Here is an 18615-nt window from a genome sequence, read left to right on the forward strand (position 1 = left end):
CCACAATGAATGGATCTGGCTCCAGCTGGTAAACCTAGCTGCAAGCTGGTAGAGCCGTCCTCTTAAGTCTTATTCCCTGTTTCATTACTTAGGAACATTCATGTTCTGCAGTTGTTTCCTCTTTGATAAGCTGAATACATTGGTTTTTTCTTTTCTTATTTGCTTTTATTTTGAGGCAAGATTTCCTTTTCTATAGTGATTCTCTGAACTTTCTCCAGCTGTTCAATTTCCCTTTTTTTGAAGTTTGGTGGCATAGGAGTGGGGCCTGGCTATGGCCAGTAGCAGCTGCATCAACCATGAGCATGAAGTTTGTGCTTCACACGTCCCTGTCTTCTGAAGTCCTCAGAGTTGTGTGCTCTGGTTTTTGCAGGGGGCACAGACTTGTGTAATAATTTGTGTGATTGGTGTGAGGCTACAGTACAAAGGTGTAGTTGGGGGTTGAGCTTTACAGGCACACTTCTTTTAAATATGAAAGAAATTTCTCATTTAAGAAACAAGTACAAACAAGAAGTCCTAAATAAATAAAAAAAGGCAAAATTTCTACAGTACCTCCCTGCTGTTCTTTGGGTACTGGCACCACCACAGCATGGGATAGTCATGCAAGAGTCCCCAGTGCTTGGCTGCACCTGGAACTGTGTGAAACCCCAGCACTGGCTGAGGGGCTGCCTTTGTGTGCATTTTGAGCACACATCTGTAGTAATTCCTCCCCAGGATCCAGTGCTTGTGGTACCTGTCCCACAGATATTCTTTCAGCAATGTCTCTCACAGAGTCCTTGGGTCTTGGCTTTTGATTGTCAGTTGCCCAAGTGTGACTTGGAGTATTTTGTTTGCACCATAAGATACTTCCTTCTTTTTTTTTTTTTTTTTCCTTCAGCTTTACTTTAAGACATCTCTTGTTTATGGCTGCTTACCAAGTTCTCTGTGTTTTGGTTTTGTGAGCTGACCTTTTTGTTACTTGCTCCCCCTGCTGATACTGCATTATCTGCTACCTTTAGTGGTGATGGCTTTTCCTCCCAGGTCACTGATAAAATAATAGAGGCTGAGGCCAAGAACTGATCCCTGTGGGAACCCTCTTAAAACGTGAGGCACAATCAGCTCATTTATGTTTCACATCTGGAGATTTCTGATTTCCTTGTCACACTGAGTGAGGCCTGTTGACTTCATCTCACTCCAGCTTTGTTTGTACAGCACCAACTCAATTGCCTTATGCTAAGAGGGGTAATAAGCTTGTAATATTATTTCAGAATGAGATAAAATTTAAGAAGCTTGATTGTCAGTTACTGTGGAATTACAAGCGTAAATTATATTTCTCTTCTGTTTGGAAGTTCTTGGGCTCTTTACTACTCTTTCCTTTTCTATCTCTTCCCTTCATCAGAAATGAACAGTAGGTAGGTTAACTTGCTCTTACTTTGGTCACCTTGTTTACACCTAAATATTTTCATATTATTTCTTACAGTCCATTAGTATTGTATCCTACTGAAAATAGTTTCAAGAGCTCCTTAGAAGCTGTATTTAGATTTTTCAGATGGAAGTTTTCTAGGTCTACTAATTAAAATGGCCAACTTAGAGTAGCTGTTTTTATATTCTCTTCCATTATTATTGGGATAAAATTAATTTCATTACCGTTCTGTGGGATGGCTCTATCATCTGGTCTTATATAAAAGCAGTAATTCAGAACCACCCCCTCACAGGGATATTCAGTTAAACATTTTGATCTTTTTTTTCTCTCAGTAACTGCAGCCAAGCAATGGCCTGATCTATAATTAACATTCCTCTGGATCCTGACAAACTCAGAAGCAATCTTTTTCCCTCAGAATTGCATTTTCTATTAACTCTTTCTTGTTTTCTAGATTCTGATTTATGTTAATTCTCAGTAATTTTTCCTTTCTCCCAATAGCTCAAATAGATAATATTTATGATAGGCAGGTTTGTTTTCCCTCTGTGGTTTTCTCTTCACCTGTCAAGGTGAGATGGCAGTGGTTTTGCCTTTCAGATGGGGAGGAGCAAATGAGAGAAAGTCCAGACCAGTCACAAGAGTAAACACTGTAATATGCCGAGATTTAAATGGCAATGCATAAAAGTCAATGACACTTGGCAAAAATACACAGCTGGGAATGGAGGAAGTTCTTGCACAATCTTAATATACTGCTTATCAGTCATTGGTTTATTTTATCCCTTTCCAGGTGCTGTGACTTTGAGTCTTCCTGTTGTTTTCCTTCTTCTCCCTCACTTTTCTGGCTCTTCTCCTTCAGTCTTCGCCTGTAGTTCGCAGCTTCGTTCCCTGTTCTGCTGCTCTTCTTTATGTCCTGCAAGGGGATGAGTAGCTTGGCTTCCCTTTCACCTGCTTGGGAGCAAACGACTGGAAATGGAAGGTACAGAGAGGAGGTAGAGATAAAGGAGAGGAGTGCTCTGAGCAGGAGAGGGCTAAAAAAAGAGGCTGAAATATCAGTTCATAGATAGATGATAGCAATGCTGTTTTGAAAGTCTCCCCTGTATTCCCAAGACTCATGAGGAGAGAGAGTCACCATACCTCTTTGCTAGATAACCCGTTCCACAAGTCCCTGCATCTCTGGAGGGAAGCAGAGAGGAGAAATAAGCACACAAGTTTGTTTTTAAGACCCAGTCTTAGGATACCGATGTTTCCTCTACTGCTATCTTGGATCCTGAACCTTAGTCCAGTACCACTCATAGTTTGTTTATTTTTCGTAAAACTGAGTGAAGTAATATTTACTGGTGCTGTGACAAAAGGTTTGTCATAGGAAATTGCAATACCAGCTCTCAAGTGTGTGGGGTATCTTAAAATTATTTGCCCAGATGCATGCTACACATCCTTGTAACCGTTTATTTGTCCTTGCTCATATGCTGTCTCCTTTTTTCCTTTGTGCAGATTTCAGCAGGGCTTCAAAACAAACCTTGTCTGCCTTTGACACAAGTAAAAGCCAAGTGACCCACCCGCACTCTTGTTTTGACATAAAATGAAATGTGTTTTTCCTCAGAGGAAGAATCCCAAAGTACCAGTGTTGATGGAAGTACTGGTCCATACAAAGTGAGGTGCCAAAACCATTTCTGTGGGTTCTTGTGTAAATTTCGGCAGAGTTAAGACTGTAGAAGTACAACGTGGCTGTCCTGAAGTATCCATCTCATGGGACAGAGGACCACTGGGGGTGGCTTTAAAATGCAAAGCTTTTTGCTGTGGGATGCATTTGGTAGGGCTGGTTCATCTGAAGCAGCTCCAGTGTCATGGCTTCAAAAATCATGTTTTCTTCCAGGTACAGGGTAGGGATGTTCTTGTTGTTGTCAGTCATCAAGTACTGTCACACTGCTCTTTGTTAGCTTGGTGGAGCAGTAGCAGGTTTGACACGAAACTTGCTGCAAAGTTGCGAACTGGAAACGTTTTGACAGTCAGGGATGGGAAGTCTGTGATGATACCTGCTGTTGATGAAGTCCTAGTTCTGTGTGCATCCATGGTGTCTGGGCTCAGTGCAAGCTCATGGGAAGGGTGAGGTACGTCAGATCAAAACCCAGGATGTTTCTACTGAAAGCAAGGTAGAGGACTTGCTTGGAAAGGTGTTCTTCAGTGTGCTTGTTTGTGTGACTGTCTCGTGAGATCACACACTGGAATAGTATTTGACACACAACCAACATTTTTAGTGCAGGGTACTTAATGTGTAACCCTCAGTTACAGCAGCACTGAACACAAAGTCCTGCCAGTGTGTTTCTCCTTCTGTCCTGATAGTAGATATCGGTGTGATAGAGACACAGGTCCTGCTGGGCAGGATCTAAAGCCTGTGGCAGCTCAGGTCGTTGCTAGCCAAAGGCTGCTGATCCTTGAGCTCTGCGAGAGTTGGACAGTTCATCCTCCTGGGTAGGGCTATATGACCTGTTGATTTCTTTACATTTGTTTCACAAAACCACTCCATTTGTTTTTCTTCCTCCACTGTGCTCAAGCACCTCTTCTTGATTTCAAGAAAGAGTTATATGTGCGTGGTGTGTTTTTTCTTTTTAAAACTATACAAACATCTGCAATTTCAACTATTACGTGTATGAATTTTTGGTAGTTTTTTTAAAAGCTAATTCATATTTTCCATAATCAATTCAGGATGTCTGCATTTAGGCACTTGATAATCTGACTCTTCAAAACTGAGGAGTGCCTAAATAAACACTGAGGAGCTTAAATTTGTGTCTTTTCAAGCCTTAGCTTCTATACTTCTATTCCAAAAAACAAACAGTGCACCAGAACCCCCCAGTACTATAAATCTGTAAAACAAAGACTACTAACTCTTTGTGAAATAAAATGCCCAATCTCTCTTTAAGCTGCCAATACTGATCATAAAGCCTTACTTATTTTAAAATAACAGTCAGCTTTAATTAAAGAGTAGAATTTTGATGGGTGGTGTGTAGGTTTGCAGACAGTGTTAGCAAAAAGAAAAAAGGGTGGCTCCTGCAAGCTGTAATCCTGCCATTTCAACTTTGTAGCCATTAAAGAAGAAACAGTTTTGAAGGAAAAAATAAGGACTTTTATTTTAAATGTCAAGTGTCCTGTCAGTCAGGACTAACAAGAACTGCTGATAGAGCATAAGTTATTTCCTACCTACATCAGTCAGACTAGTGAAAGATCCTCCTTTGGTCCTCAGGGAGGAGGCTGTTGAGAACACTTTAAACATGAAACAGCTGAACTGGAAAGCATCTATGTTCTGTAGGAGGCTCCCTGCACTAATGGGAACCTAGATGTGAAATTATGATTTTTCTGAGGTCTCGTAACAGTATCAGTGGTTATCTTTTCCTCCTTCCTGTTACAATTCTAAAGTCAGCTGGGAGTTGGACTCAATGATCTTTATGTATTCTTTCTAACTTGAGATATTCTGTGATCTCTAAGATTTGTTTAAAATACAGGAACAGTGCTGGTTGTGCCCTTTACACAGGGCACGTCTGTACCCATCAACAAGGGATGCTGTTACATGAGGCCTGAGATGTATTTCCTTTGCTTTCATCCCCTTTCATTTCCATATTGAGGGAAGATGTTAAATGAAGGCTAGTGCAGTGTGCCCAAAGAGTTTAAAACTCTCCTATATTGTTAAGATCTATCTCCTGTCAAGAAGGAACTGGAGTAACCATGTTCTTTTAAACATGGCTGTAAGTTGAACCAGCTGTGTAAGAACAGGTGTGTTATCCCTTCTGATGAGCTCTTGGGCAGCAAAGAAGGCCATAAATGCCCACCATTGAACTGTAAAATTTGTTTACAATCTGAAAACTTTCTTCACTGTTTATTTTTTGGCTTAACCTTGTGAGTTACATGGAACACACTATTTTGATGTAAAACTTGCAGCAAATGCAAGTTCTTTCCATAGAGCCTGGAGGTGTAGCTGGGGTGTAACAAAGCAAATTAATATTATCTCACGGTAAATATTTATGACTGACACTACATGACTGGAGCATAGCTTGGGAAAAAAAATAAACAACCCAAACACTACACAGCTTTTAATAAATAACCAATCTCTTTAGGTATCTTACGTGGGTGCCAAAAATCACTGGAGACCCTAGTGACTAAGTTTTGGAAGCTGAGCTCCCCTCCCTGTGTAGTGTGAACCACGCTAGCTGGTGGCAAGGAGAGGCTTTCCCTTGCTCTTGGAGGCTTGTGAGATGCAGATGGGTCAGTCAGGCCTGTCTTGCAGCCTCTGTAATCACTGGGGGTAAAGAATTGTATCCCTGCTGCTCACTGTGTGAGGGGAAGGGCATGAAGGCAAGTAATGGACAGGTTCAGTGTTCTATGCTTCTGCTGCTCAAGCTGGCAGAAAAATAAGGGATGAGAAAGTGGGGATGGGAAGAACTGAGACAAAAGAATTAGCTACATCTGACCTGAGAGCTTAATCTAAATGCTTACTTGCAACACAGAATTAATAATGTACTTTGAGGTCTCAGTCAGGGACTCACATGGGGAGAGCCTTTTTGAAGGGCTTCCAGCTCATGGACTCACTGTTCTGGCCCCAGTGACTCACTCCTCTGGCTTTGACTTTTTGGGGAGAGGGTGGGATGTAGCAAAACATGCACCCAGCCTATTGAAAAGTTAGGCTAGATCCAAGAGCTATGCACTGGGAGAAGGGCAGGGGAGTATGAGAAGGATTTTCCTATTTTGCATGACTCCCAAGAGGCTTGGGCTAGGAATGAGCAATAGCATCCTTTTCTCTTCTTGCAGACAGTGGACTTAAAAGACTGAACTTGAGAGTTGTTTCTCACCCTTGCCTCAGCTGTGCAAGGGCTTCTTTCTTTCTTTGATTTTTGTTTTTCTTTCTTTTAATCCATATTTAGTCCTCTCTATTTCAGAGTTTCATTTAGGTTTTTTAGTTATCTTTTTAAATACAAAAGAATTTTTTGATGGGGATTGTTAAAAAAGAAAGTGAAAGAATATTTTGGAAGAAGGAAAAGCAAAGGAGTAAGCACAGTTTTTGAAAAATCCCCCTGATAAGTTAAGAAAGTATATCTCTTTGTTGATTTTGGGTTGGAAATATTTGAGTGTTTGCAATGGAAATGTGTGCAGATGTGTGTACATAATGGGGTGGATTATGAGATTTGCTCAGCATGAACTTCAGCATTTCCAACTGTGTAACCTGAATAAGTTGGGAAGATGTACAGATTTAATGACCATGTAAATGTATTAGCTCTGCATTTCCTGGCATTTGTTTTGCTGATGACACAACCTGTATGTTATTCACTTAATTGATTTTTTAAATCTGTCTGCATTTTTTTTAGTGCTTAAAAACAGTAAATGCTGGTGTGAGAGTCCAGACAATTGTCTGCTGTGGATCTCTTTGCTGGTTTCAAATACCAGTTTTGTGTTCATATTCTCCCACAAATGAGGGAATTTCAGTGTAGTTACTGAGTAGATATTAAGTGATTTTACAGTATAATAAAGACATAAAACCCAGGCTGCTTGTGCTTACAGGTAGATGGTGGGATTTTTTTGTTTTAAGTGCGTGTTGTGTACCTGACAGTTACTCCTGTGGAGGGGTGACTGATCCCTCCAGGATGGGGAGACTTCGGGATGAGTCAGGAGGGAGCCACTAACTCCCAGGAGGGTAATAGTTGGAATCTGTGGGTGGTTATAACCCTGGCATGTTGCATGACTGCCTTGCCCTGGTCTGCTGGGAGAGCTGGGCTTGTTTTGCAGTGTGCAAAAGGTGCTATCACTGTAGCTCCCCTCTGGCATGGCTCTGCTGGAGAAGGTGGGATTGTGCTGCTACAATCAGTGTGTGGGACTTGCTGCTGAGGCAGTGCATTTTCTAGGCTCAGCTGCTTGTTTAAAAAATGAAATATAATTGGGAAATGTCATTCGGGGCTCTTAACCTCTCTGCATTAATTTTTTAATGAGTTCTTAGAATGTCAGTTTTCTGAAGATGACTTATTTTTAGGCATGGTAATGTCTTACCTTCAAATGACCAGCTAGGTTAGTGCTGCTCTCATCTCGCTTCAGCTAGTGGAGAAGCCAGCACTGCCATGCACCTAGCAAAACCTGAGTGTTTTGCTTCACAGATCTTCATTTGATCAGACAAGAAGGAAAAAAAAGCCCTGGTCCCTGAGGCAGTTGAAGAAAAGAGCCTTTGTGTAGCAGGAAGAAGCAGATGCTGTGGAGAGCTGCAGCTTGCGGCACAGCTGGTCTGCAGCCAAATACTATTTTTGAAGAGCTATCCAAAAATCTGCTGTGCACCTGGATGTGAGAGCTTTCCTCTGTTTGCCTACTGCAACGTGATGTCTGGAGGTGTATGTGTTCCCCAAAAGTACCCAGGATGTAGGCATGAGCCAGTGTCCAGCCACATGAGTGCTGAAACACCTCAGGGCTGCAATTTACTTTCTGTACGTAAGCAGGAGTGCTGCTGTTTTGTCTTTTTAGGGTTCTGGGGGAAGGGTAGGCGGAAGATAAGGTTACATCTGTCCTAAATCCCTGACATTTTACAGAGGTTAAAATCCTAGCTGAACATATCTCTTTGCTATGTGGTGAGAATAGTTTAATAATTCAAACAGACTCCTTGTACTAACACGTCTGCAATTAGTGCTGGGGCTGCCAGTGAGGTGTGAGCATAGCAGGAAACTGGCGGCTGAGCTGTCTACAGAGTTAGTAACAACAAAAAGGGAAAAGAAGAAAAAAAGGCAGATTCTCAGTGCAAGTGCTCTTTTCTCTGCTTTTTAAAATTTTGTAAAGGTGAACTCTGGGTGAAAGATGCCCAGCTCAAAGCCATAGACAAATAATTTCTTTCTTTTGCGAGCGAATTTATATACAGGTTCTAAGGGTCAAAGTCTCAGTTTCCTTCCCAAATTGCTCTTTCCTGTTCCTGAACACAGGAGTGGTTTGATACTGTGTCAAAATTGAGGGCAATTCTGGGGCTTTCCAGCTATGGAAGTGGCTGGTGACTGCTGAGGTGTATTTGGGAGCAGAGAGGGGAGGAGAAGGCTTGGCAATAGGAAAATGTGCTATGAAAAGGCAGAAGGAGCAGCATAGGTGTAGGTGGAAGTTTTGGGGAGCTAGAGGTCTGGCTGCCCCCAGATGGTTTCTGCTTTAACTGCTGCTCAGATGCCTCTTCTTCTTTAGTTCTCTAAGCAAATGGAGCCACTTTCAATGAGACAATTGTTTTATTAAGAACAAAAAGTGATCTAGCTTTAAGCATTCACTATAGTAGAGAAGTGTATGACATATGAAAGATTCCTATAGATCAAGGAATCTGTGATGTTTTTAATCAGAGTGAGAAGTCCAGATCCCTACAATTGTCTGTTTGCTGAGTTCAGTAGCTGCACACTCTGACCTATGGCAGTCTCTACTGGCTGGTGTGCAATGTTATATCACAGACCATTAAAAATAAACTTGAGAATTATAATGAAACTAGAAAATAATTTTAGAAACCAGCCATTTATTTGCTCTCAGACAGTTCTGTTATAAATGCATGTTCTTTCCTTGCTCACAGCTTGCTGCTTTGCAGCTGCACCTGAAAAGAAGAAAAGCACAAATATTGACAAACATGTTGAACATCCTTCCCCACCCCGAGGCCCTCCTTCTCTCTGGTTTTCTGTAATTGAATGTTTGTTTCCTCCTTTGCTTTTCCTGAAGTGGTTTTAGGAAAAATCCCCATTCAGGAAGGAAAAAAATAAATAAAATAAATAAAATCTGATGGATCTAACTTCAGTCAAGTGGAAAAGTAAAATAACATTTGATAAGCTTTTATTCCATATCAAAACAGGGATACAGAAGGCTAATAAAAATCTTTATTTGTGAATTTACTAAAAATAGCTGAGTAGCCTGTGGCCATGTTTCTTTCAGCTGAGTCTGTTAAGTTATAGCATTTACATGTGTCAGACTAAGTCAACATGTAGGTATGAGATTTTCAAGGATGACATTTTGAAATGGAATGATGCTAGTGGTAAAGTAGCTGCATGTGGAACCCATGGTACAAATATTGTAGCAGCCCTATTCCAGCATCTGCTACTCATCAGTCAGAGTAACGTATACAAGAATTAGAAAGAAGGAAGTATTCCAGCTTTAGGAAAATATGTAAACAAATACAACTGACTCTTGCCATTGCTCTAAATGAAAAATGTGTAGACTAAAGGGAAAAACATTGTCCCTAAGAAAGGCCCTGCTTTTTTGTAGGTTCGTCCTTGACTTCTTTCATGACTGGTAAGTATTTCTGTGCCTTGTTTACACATTAATGACTGCCTACCCTGTTTTGCTCAGTGTCTTTTTTGATATACCAGCATGTTCAACATTCTTGTGCATCCTTTTCCTTTCTTCTTTGCATAGTGGGGTGTTGTAATTCATACTTTTATCCTTGTTGGAAGCACTAGGTTAAATGTTAGTGAGTCTTTGGGTATCAAAATTGAAATAAAAGAGGCTTTCTGGAGTCTTCATGACCCTCTTGCAGAGTCCTCTAAGCGTTTATTAGTGTTACCATTTGCAGTAGGTAAATATGAGGCTACAAATCTTTGCCATTTGTAAAGGCTTTTCTTGAGCTAGCTTCTTATTCCAGCATAGCAGCTGTGGTCCTCTGTTTATTGCCCTGTATTCAGTCAATATTTTCTTTTCCTCGGTGTTGAGTCAGAATTGACTCAAGACTTACTGATTTTGAAAAATGGCACAGTTAACATTTGGAAGAGGTGTTTGAACATCCAGGGAACTCTGTGAAAGCCAGCTGTGCTCAGGGCTTTCTGCATGAGGCTTCAAGGCCACAGGTACTCCTAGAGCTGTGAAATGTGTGTGAGCACACCACTTCCCTTATGGGTTTATACAATGTTGACTTGTTTAATTCCTAATTTAGCCTTCAGGAAGCTCAATCTTGAATTTCAGTGTTTTGTTTCTGCAGGAGAGGGCATGATGAAGAGCCAAGATCAATACTGCTTGCAAGAAACAAATCAAACAATCTTAGACTTTTATAGCATCATGCCTCAGCCAACAAAGATTCCTATATAAGATCATAGATAATGCCTTATTGTTCAGAAAATCTCATTACAATTCACTGTGCAAGTATTTTTATACAAAAATAGAATTCTTTGTGTGAATGAGATGAATAGGAATAATTTGTTACAGTGCAGATTTTTCATCTGTCAAAGGTGTTGTTTTCTGACATTGGAAAGAAGATGAAGAGACAGTTTTTGGCTATTAATGGGAACTGCATTGGAGTTTGGAGGAAATAGATGCAAGGTTTGCTTTGTGCTCATTTTGAATAATAAACAAACATGAAATTACTCTGCTAAGTACAGATCAAACGTGCTGCTGGTGTAATGAATTCAGTGCAGTAGACAAAGTGGTAATTAGTACTGGCTATCAGTAGCATTAGCTCTGGGGCCTAGAAGCTGGATATGGGCTCTAGATGGATTGCTACTTCTAAAATAGATACATAAATCTATCAGGAAACCCATTTAATAGCAAATGTGTTAATTCATTGGTTGTGGATATGCATGGACCGTTTTCCTGGAGTACACAGAATGTTCTGCACAGCTAAAATAGTCATATGTGGTGTCAGAGTCTGTGCTGGAATGTGTTTCGTTTTGATTCTGTGCTTCAGTGAACATCAACTCCCTATATTCTATTCTACACACAATGTATTCTGGTGATAGATCTTGCAGGATCTTTCACTGTCTGGGGGAAATGTGCTTTCCCATTTTTGGTGGTGCACTGTAGTGAGTGCCTTTGGTGTGGCAGGAGGAGACTGCTTTAGGACATGAGTACCATGCTTCCATTTTCCATTTTTGTTCCAGTTTAATGACAGGCTCTTCTGTTGTAATGTATGCCTCTGAGAGGACTTTTGTTCTAGCTGTACTTCAGCTTGAAGTAGTGATTGGAGGAGGAGGTTGTTAGACAGGGCTAGTAGATCCTGCTGCTGACTGGCACGGATGACCAGGGCACACATGGAATTGTTCTGATCTGTTCTCTCCTGTGGTTGGCATGATAGACAGACAAGAAGATAAACTTTCCCCTGCCTTTCTGTCTCCACAGCACTTCACAGAGTTCCTGGATGAATTTTCACCTGATGTCCTAGGCCAGCTCTTGAATGATCCCTTCTTGTCTGAGAAGAATGAAATAATGGAAGTGGAGCTGTCTCCAGCGTCCCCAGCGCCCCTCATCCAGGCTGAACATAGCTATTCCCTCTGTGGGGACTCTCGACCCCAGTCTCCCTTGACCCACATCTCGACTGATGACAACTTTAATGAAGGTACAACACACTGAGCCCATGTTCATTTGTTGTGATGATGCAGTAATGAAATGCTCTTGGTGGAACTGTAACTGTGGAAAATGGTGGTGCATAGAAAATTATGAAAACCCATAGCATTTCTTACAGTTATCTGTGATTCAGGAGTTATAAATGTCTGGAGGGGGAAAAGGGGAAAGGCAAGAATGGTGGGAGGAGGAGATCCAACCTCTTGTTTTGGTGTGAAGTGGTTGGTAGAGGAGCAAGACCATGAATATCTGGTAACTATAAGGAATAATTGCAATGCCAGACTTCGACTCCTTATAATTGGTTTATCTTCACCATTAGCTTTACAGTACAAAGCAGTGGAGTGTTAAGCTGCGTTACAATAAGAGGGAGAGAGATTAGTGCTTGTGGCTAAGCATTGACCAGCTAAGCTGTTTGTGACGATCCACCAGACAGGTCTTCAAAGGCTGATAGATGTGTAGCCCAAAGTGCTCTGTTGGAACAAGATGAAATCTTTCAGAGATTTTATAAGAGGACAACTAATAAAACCTGTGAGAAGGATTTTTCAATGTGGGACAGGATTTTTGGAAATTATTGGGGAACATAATCTATGGAAAGTCTTCCATTTTTATATTTCCTTGCTGTTTCATGTAAGTATTTTTAAATTAACACATACAGGAGGTATTAATTTTGGAAGGGAAAACAAGCAAAGGAACATCAGAAACCAAGTTTTTCTCGAAGTTAACAGAGAGAAGCTTCAAATTAGGCTAAAAGTAAGGGGAGTTTCCTTTGGGGAAAATTCCTGAAGAAATTTATACTGCTGAGACCACTGTAATAGAGCTGTAGTCACATGATGTTTTAAAAAGCCAGGAAACATTAACAAGTGGGTTTAAAGATAGAAAAAGAATGGAAAATATTTTGTCTTATGTTCACTCTGCAGAATGTTTCATAAAAGAGGAGGAGTTGTTCTTGGGGTTTGGGATTTTATTTAATCTTAACCCCAGAATCATGCTCACAATCTTTCTGCACCTATTGACTTCAAAACAGTGAAGCTCAGAGAAATACTTAAGGAAATCGCACTGTTAGAGTGAACCCGACTCTCTGATATTCAAAGGCATCACGCTGATGATTTTTCATTCCTTGAGTCTGTGAGAGCAGGAAAAGATGATTTTGTGGATGGCAGTACTGCAGAGCTGGACACTGGAGATTGAAAGTGTCTCTGTTATTAGGCAGTGAAGGTACACAGTGCTCCTGACAACTCTGATGAAGGTCAGTCCCCTTGGTGGGATAAGGGCACAGATACTGGGAGCACCAGTGTCGTTTTGAGGACCAGAAAGTACAGCGTGTGGTGGGGGAGGTTCATATGCTCCAGCATGATCCTCTGCTGCTGGGGGGCTGGGAGCGGCTTTGTGGAGTGGCAGGTGCTGAGAGACATATATACAATGTTAAAAATATTTGCATTCTCCAGATACCCATCCCAATGGGCAGATTGGTGAGCTCTTGTAGTGTTTTCATGGTTGTTCGACGGTGATGCATCGTTTTTGAGCTTCAACATGCAGGGGGGCTGAGAAAAAGGCTGGCCTTGTTCAGCACATGATCTTCAAGACCAGTTTAAGCAATTCGGTGTCTGTTTCCATCTTTTGTTTTTCCCACCCCCCCCCCCCCCCCCCCCCCGAGTCTCCCACAGCCTTATTGAAAATGTTATTTAATGTTTCCTCTCAGCCATTATGGTGGAGTGATTGGTTTCTTTGACTCCATTTTGCTGCCCATTCCTGCAGGGAATGAGTAATTTTTGCTGTGACCTGTTTCTTGCTGGCTGCTGCCTGGCTATTACCATAATTTCTGCAACTGCTGAATTGACCTATTCCTGTAATTGTAAATTTGTGTAAATTTTTTCTAAAAGGAGCTGTATCTGTAAAACCTAGGAAACTCATAAGCCTGGTTCTAACTTTTCTGAGAAGTCCTGTTAAGTTCAATGTGAGAGCACATTTAAGTGTCCATGAAGTCAAGGTCCAAACACTGGCACTCTTCTGTCTTCACTGTGTTGAGGCCATTTCCCCAGCTTTGTACAGGATAATTTTTTTGAATACTTGCAGCTTGTTGCTAGTGTGGGCTTTCTGAAGGTATCAGTTTTAAAGCATATGAGTACAAGACATCTGGCATTTAATGTGTTATTTGGTTTCTCCCCATGACAAGAATCTGTTCTTAGATTCAGTTTTGCATAAACTTTAAAGATACTAGAGGGAGAGAGATTTACAGCCTTAACTTGCCTGCTTGCAGCTAGCTGATCACTTTTGTTTGTCTGAAATGGCAAATAAGACATATGGCCTGGGGAGGACTTCAGGCAGCAACATGAAAAATGAGGCTGTGTCCTGTACCAAACTGTCCACAGCAGCTGTACTGCCACCTCTCTCCCATCAGGTTTCTGCTTTCTAGTTTTGAGCCCTGGGGTTTTTGAAACAACTGTAGAGTGGTTGTAGAGAAGGACAAGGAGTGATGGAAAATGTGGAGTGGAAAATTCTCTTGAAAGGACATGAAGAATCTGGGAGGGCAGACAGAGAATAGGGCTGATGGATAAGGGAGATCTCATCACAGCCTTTTGAGGCACAGATTCATTTCTGACAGCTGTAAAGAAATAGGAAAAGAAGCCTAATTTTCTGTTATGGTCCGTGCTGGTTTGTTTTCAGTTGTCCAGTCTCTGCAGCCTTTTAGAAAGGAAGAGCTGTGGGTCAGACAGCCAGGAGCAAGGCAGGACCTAAGTTTCAGCAGGCAATCTGGTTATTCTCCTTGTGACTTGAGATGTGAGTATAGGCTCCTTCCCTGCCCTGCCGTGCTTGATCTTGTTAGCTGTGAGCACAAACTTTAGGATCATGGCTGTCCCTTGTTTGGGACATGTGTGAGGCATAAGTGACAGCTGAATACAGGTAATACTGAGGGGCTGGTGTGTAGCAGGAATGTGCAGAGTCTGCAGCATCTGTGTGGGGCTCTTCATCCTCTGAGATCAGTTCAAGTGCTGGGGGGTGTTTCGTGGTGGGTGTATGTTCGATTTGTCTGGTGTTTTTCACTTTGTGAGCCTAGTAGGGCAGAGACAGTGGACAGCTGACTAGTGATTGAATGCTGTGTCTCTCAGACTGTGCCCAGGTGGCTGGGTGAATTCCTTTCCCAGTCCCCTGAGGGCTCTGCTTTTGAGACTAGTCTGGGTCTCCACCTGCCCCACCTGTTGGTGCTTTCCTGCTCAGGAATGCTTTGAAGTTAATTTTGGATTTGAAGAGGCTTGTCTTGGCTGAAGGTTTGACAGACAGATTGCTGAAATGGTGTGTTGCTGTTCTACTCCTATCTGTGCCAAAACTGGGGATAGCCCCAGACTGTAACCTGTATTGTTACTGTGTTTTTTACTGCTGAGGTTATATTTTTCTGTAATGTGCTTCTAAAACTTGAATTTTCTTTTTCGATTTTTAAACTTCAAGTCCATCTCCCTACAAGATTTGAAAAAGAAAACTACAAATAAGAAACCCAAACAAAACAAATTCCCCAAAACCATGGCTCCCACTTTTCTTCCTTCAGCAGTAAATCTCAGGCAGGGCTACAAAAAACTCTTGCTTAGGTATGGAGTTCACAAGCAGTAATCAGTGTCATGTGCTGTCTCCACATAGGGGCATCTCTGGGCTTGAGGCTCAGGTTGGTCTTCATAGATTTTATATGTATCCATATGTATGCGCACACATAATATACATATGTATATGTGGTGTATTTGTCAGTCATAAGAGTTTTATTATTAATAGAAGGTTATATTACATATCCTAATTTATTTTTTATGTAGTCTATATATAGAGAGGTACAATGTCCCGATACTGTCTGTTTTTGTCCAAATACTGAATCAATGTAATGGGAACAAGGAAAATTGGAATCTCTGCCCTGACTTAAAAAAAACCCAAACAAACAGAAATTAAAGAAGAAATTCACTTGTGCTTTCAAAAGTTGCTGTCAAAGCCATATTGGCAATTGTTTAAATCATACTCCTGCAACCTTTTTTCTGTGTAATTTTTTTTCTTTTGTATGTTTATTTAGGAAATGGGAAAGCCATTTAGTGGAAGTGGCCTGTATTTGAGTGTTATGTGGAAAGGTAGCAGTCAATCCTTGTCACCATCTACAGTGTTAAAGTCATAGAATCATAGAATACTCTGAGTCGGAAGGGACCCATCAGAATCGTCACGTCCAGTTCCTGGCCTTGCACAGGACAGCCCAAGAATCACACCATGTGCCTGAAAGCATTGGTCTGTATAAAAGCAACTAAATTGATACCAGAGTACAAGAAGATTTTTTTTATCTTCTGTATATCCAAGGTCCACAGTCTCAATATGTCACTCTGCGTCAACCCTGTAACTCCTTCTTGAGCAGCAGCATGTCTGAAAAATGTTAGTTTTGATGTAGAGGTGGGCATTTACTTATGATTGCAGTTAATAATTGTCAGTTTTTGCAGCCTGGCCTCCTTTAGCTTCCAGTTACACATAGATGAGAGCTCATTATAGCTTTTGTTTCTTCTAAAGAATCATCTGCTCTCTGAAACATCTTTCTCTAGGTGTTTGTAGGCTGTGATTAAGTTCCCTCTTGACTGCTGCTTGGTTACAGTCTAAATGAACTGCACTTCCTTGGTGTTTCCTCCTAGGTAGAATCTTCTGGACCTTCAGCTCTTGCTGTGACTTTCTCAAAACAGGGACCTTTGCAGGTTCTTTTTCAAACTCTTTGCCAAGTGACTACAGGAACTGATTTCCCAGGAATAGTTTCCCTGATGATGCATATTATGAGAATACTCCTCCCACTTCCAGTCCTGCTGTTTGTGAAACTAGTGATCTCATTTTTTCTGTAGTGTTGCACTGGCAGCTTGTACTCACTTAGTTATGTACTGTGAGCATCAAGTCCATTTCATGTGTGTTAAAGCCAAAACACAGATCGGTCTTCACAGCATCTGAGTGGTGTGTGAGGAGAAAAATTCGGACCTGAGAGAGAGAACTGTTTTATTTGACTACAGTGCTTCTCTGGATAACTTCCTCATACCTTAAAAGAAAGAAATCATAATCTTATATAGGACATATAATGTTATCCAACTTTAAGGCTGTAAATCCAGCTCGGTCTGTACCTGACTCCCATGTATACAAAGGTGATAAGTCTTTGTTTCTATTTTACTTATTTTGATTGTGATGCAAATTATCTGTGGATTATATATGGACTCCATGCTGATCAAAGAAGGGGTGCCAGAATGAACAATGATCATTTGTTGTGAAAAAAGCTATTTCTTCTATGCACTGTAATTACAGTGTATCACTGCTTCTCATCTTTGCCCCTTTATTTAACTTTCCCTTCCTGGCACTTTTAAAAGGACCCCAATGTTTGGTAGTCAAACAGTATCTCTTTTGTCACAGCAGTTCTGAGGGCTTCAGTTGCATTATTTGCAGTGGGAGAAAGTGTGTGCACCGGGAGGGGGAAATGCCATCTCGCATCTGTAAGAGAAACTGTTTGTCCATGAATGTGGGCTCTCACCTCCCAAAGGAGAGGGGGAGAGGTGGAGGCATTGGAGTTCAGCATTTCAGGTGTAATAAGCAAGGCTTGTGTCTGACAGGGAGTGTTATGTGTGCCCAGAGCTGGACACTGCGAACCATCTGAACCCAGGGGATAGAGAAGGCAGCATTTATTTCTCCAGAAATGTCCAATTTGCCTTTGGGAGGTTGGAAAGGCTCAGACTGCAAAGCTAGGGACACTGAACTTCCTTCCCTGAAAGTAGCATGTCCAGCAGCATGCCCAAAATGCATGCATCAGCAGCCCTTTAGGACTCATGGTGCAGAGGTGCTTCTCTGGAAGATCAAGCAGTCAGTTTCCCCACAAACAACTTGTGAGCCTCTTCCAAGAGGTGCTTTCTCTTTGCAGTTAGCTGGCTCCCAGTTGGCAGCTGTTCTGTGGTGGAGAGCTCGTGAGCACCCCTTGGTCCTACTGCTCCATGTATAAAGGTGCTCCCCTCAGAGGGGGCATTCAGGTGAGGGCAGAACACTTGTCCAAAGGCCAGCTTTGCACACAGGGACCTTTGATGCAGTTTAAGCACTGTCTGCATCAGTGTGTCATTAACATGTGCTGAGTTGAGCCTGAGACTGAAGATGGCTGTCCATGGCATGGGTGTACAGAAGCCAGGTGGCATCCAGTCCTGTGGTGCATGGTGACAGTGTAAGGTCTGTCCAAAAGGACCAAATGCACCAAAAGGAATTAGTTGAAGCCCTATTGTTCAAATCAGTTAACACAGATGAAGGAGGTTATTTAAATACACTTGGCTGGAGAACACTTTGACTCATTAGGGAACATCCTGCATTACCCTGTTCAGAGATGGCTTTTCTGATACCTGTGCAGAGCACTTTGACTGATAGTCTGTGGTCTCCTTAAGTTTTTAGTTTTGTTTTTCTCTGAGTTACTTTATCTGTCGCTTGAACAGTGAATTTGAAGGAGGTGGCAAAAGCTGCCTCTTCATTTTGGTGATACAGATAAGTATATATCCCTTGATGATTCTACAGGTCTTATTTGCACGGTGGTTTGAAACGACATTCAGTGCATGCGTCTGTTTTATGTGATGGAGATCTGTATTGGTGGTATGGGCTTTTATTCTCCTTAAAGGTTGGATTCAGTGGTATACCCTTCATGTGGGTTTTTTACATAGTGGTGCTATCTTTTTACTGCAGGGGAAAAAAAAAAGTGAAACTTGTTTTTCTGGATACTTGCATTCTCTGTACTTGAGAGGAGTGAGGGTGAGATGCAGAGTGCATCTCACAGATCTCTTATTTATTTAAAAATGCGCAGTAAATGCACATGCAACTTAATTATCCAGCAATAAGTGTCTCTGTAAACTAATGAAGAGTGCTGAAAAGAATGTGGGGAGCAAGGGACACCATTTTAGTTATTT

At 41.5% G+C, this 18615-nt stretch overlaps 1 protein-coding gene across 3 annotated transcripts in view; it reads left to right on the forward strand.

The window, feature by feature from the left end:
- LOC106856333 (cyclic AMP-responsive element-binding protein 3-like protein 2) overlaps positions 1–18615 on the forward strand; it is a 69261-nt gene that overhangs the window by 27296 nt on the left and 23350 nt on the right. For 2 of the 3 annotated variants that reach the window (XM_088165678.1, XM_088165676.1), the window contains exon 2: positions 11477–11693. In XM_088165678.1, the coding sequence (XP_088021804.1) occupies positions 11477–11693 (217 nt within the window). Of the gene's footprint in view, positions 1–9634; positions 9662–11476; positions 11694–18615 lie in introns of all 3 variants that reach the window. The other variant, XM_088165679.1, reaches the window with a different exon arrangement.

This window comes from Sturnus vulgaris, chromosome 5, assembly GCF_052056855.1.
Source record: "Sturnus vulgaris isolate bStuVul1 chromosome 5, bStuVul1.hap1, whole genome shotgun sequence".
NCBI lineage: Eukaryota > Metazoa > Chordata > Aves > Passeriformes > Sturnidae > Sturnus > Sturnus vulgaris.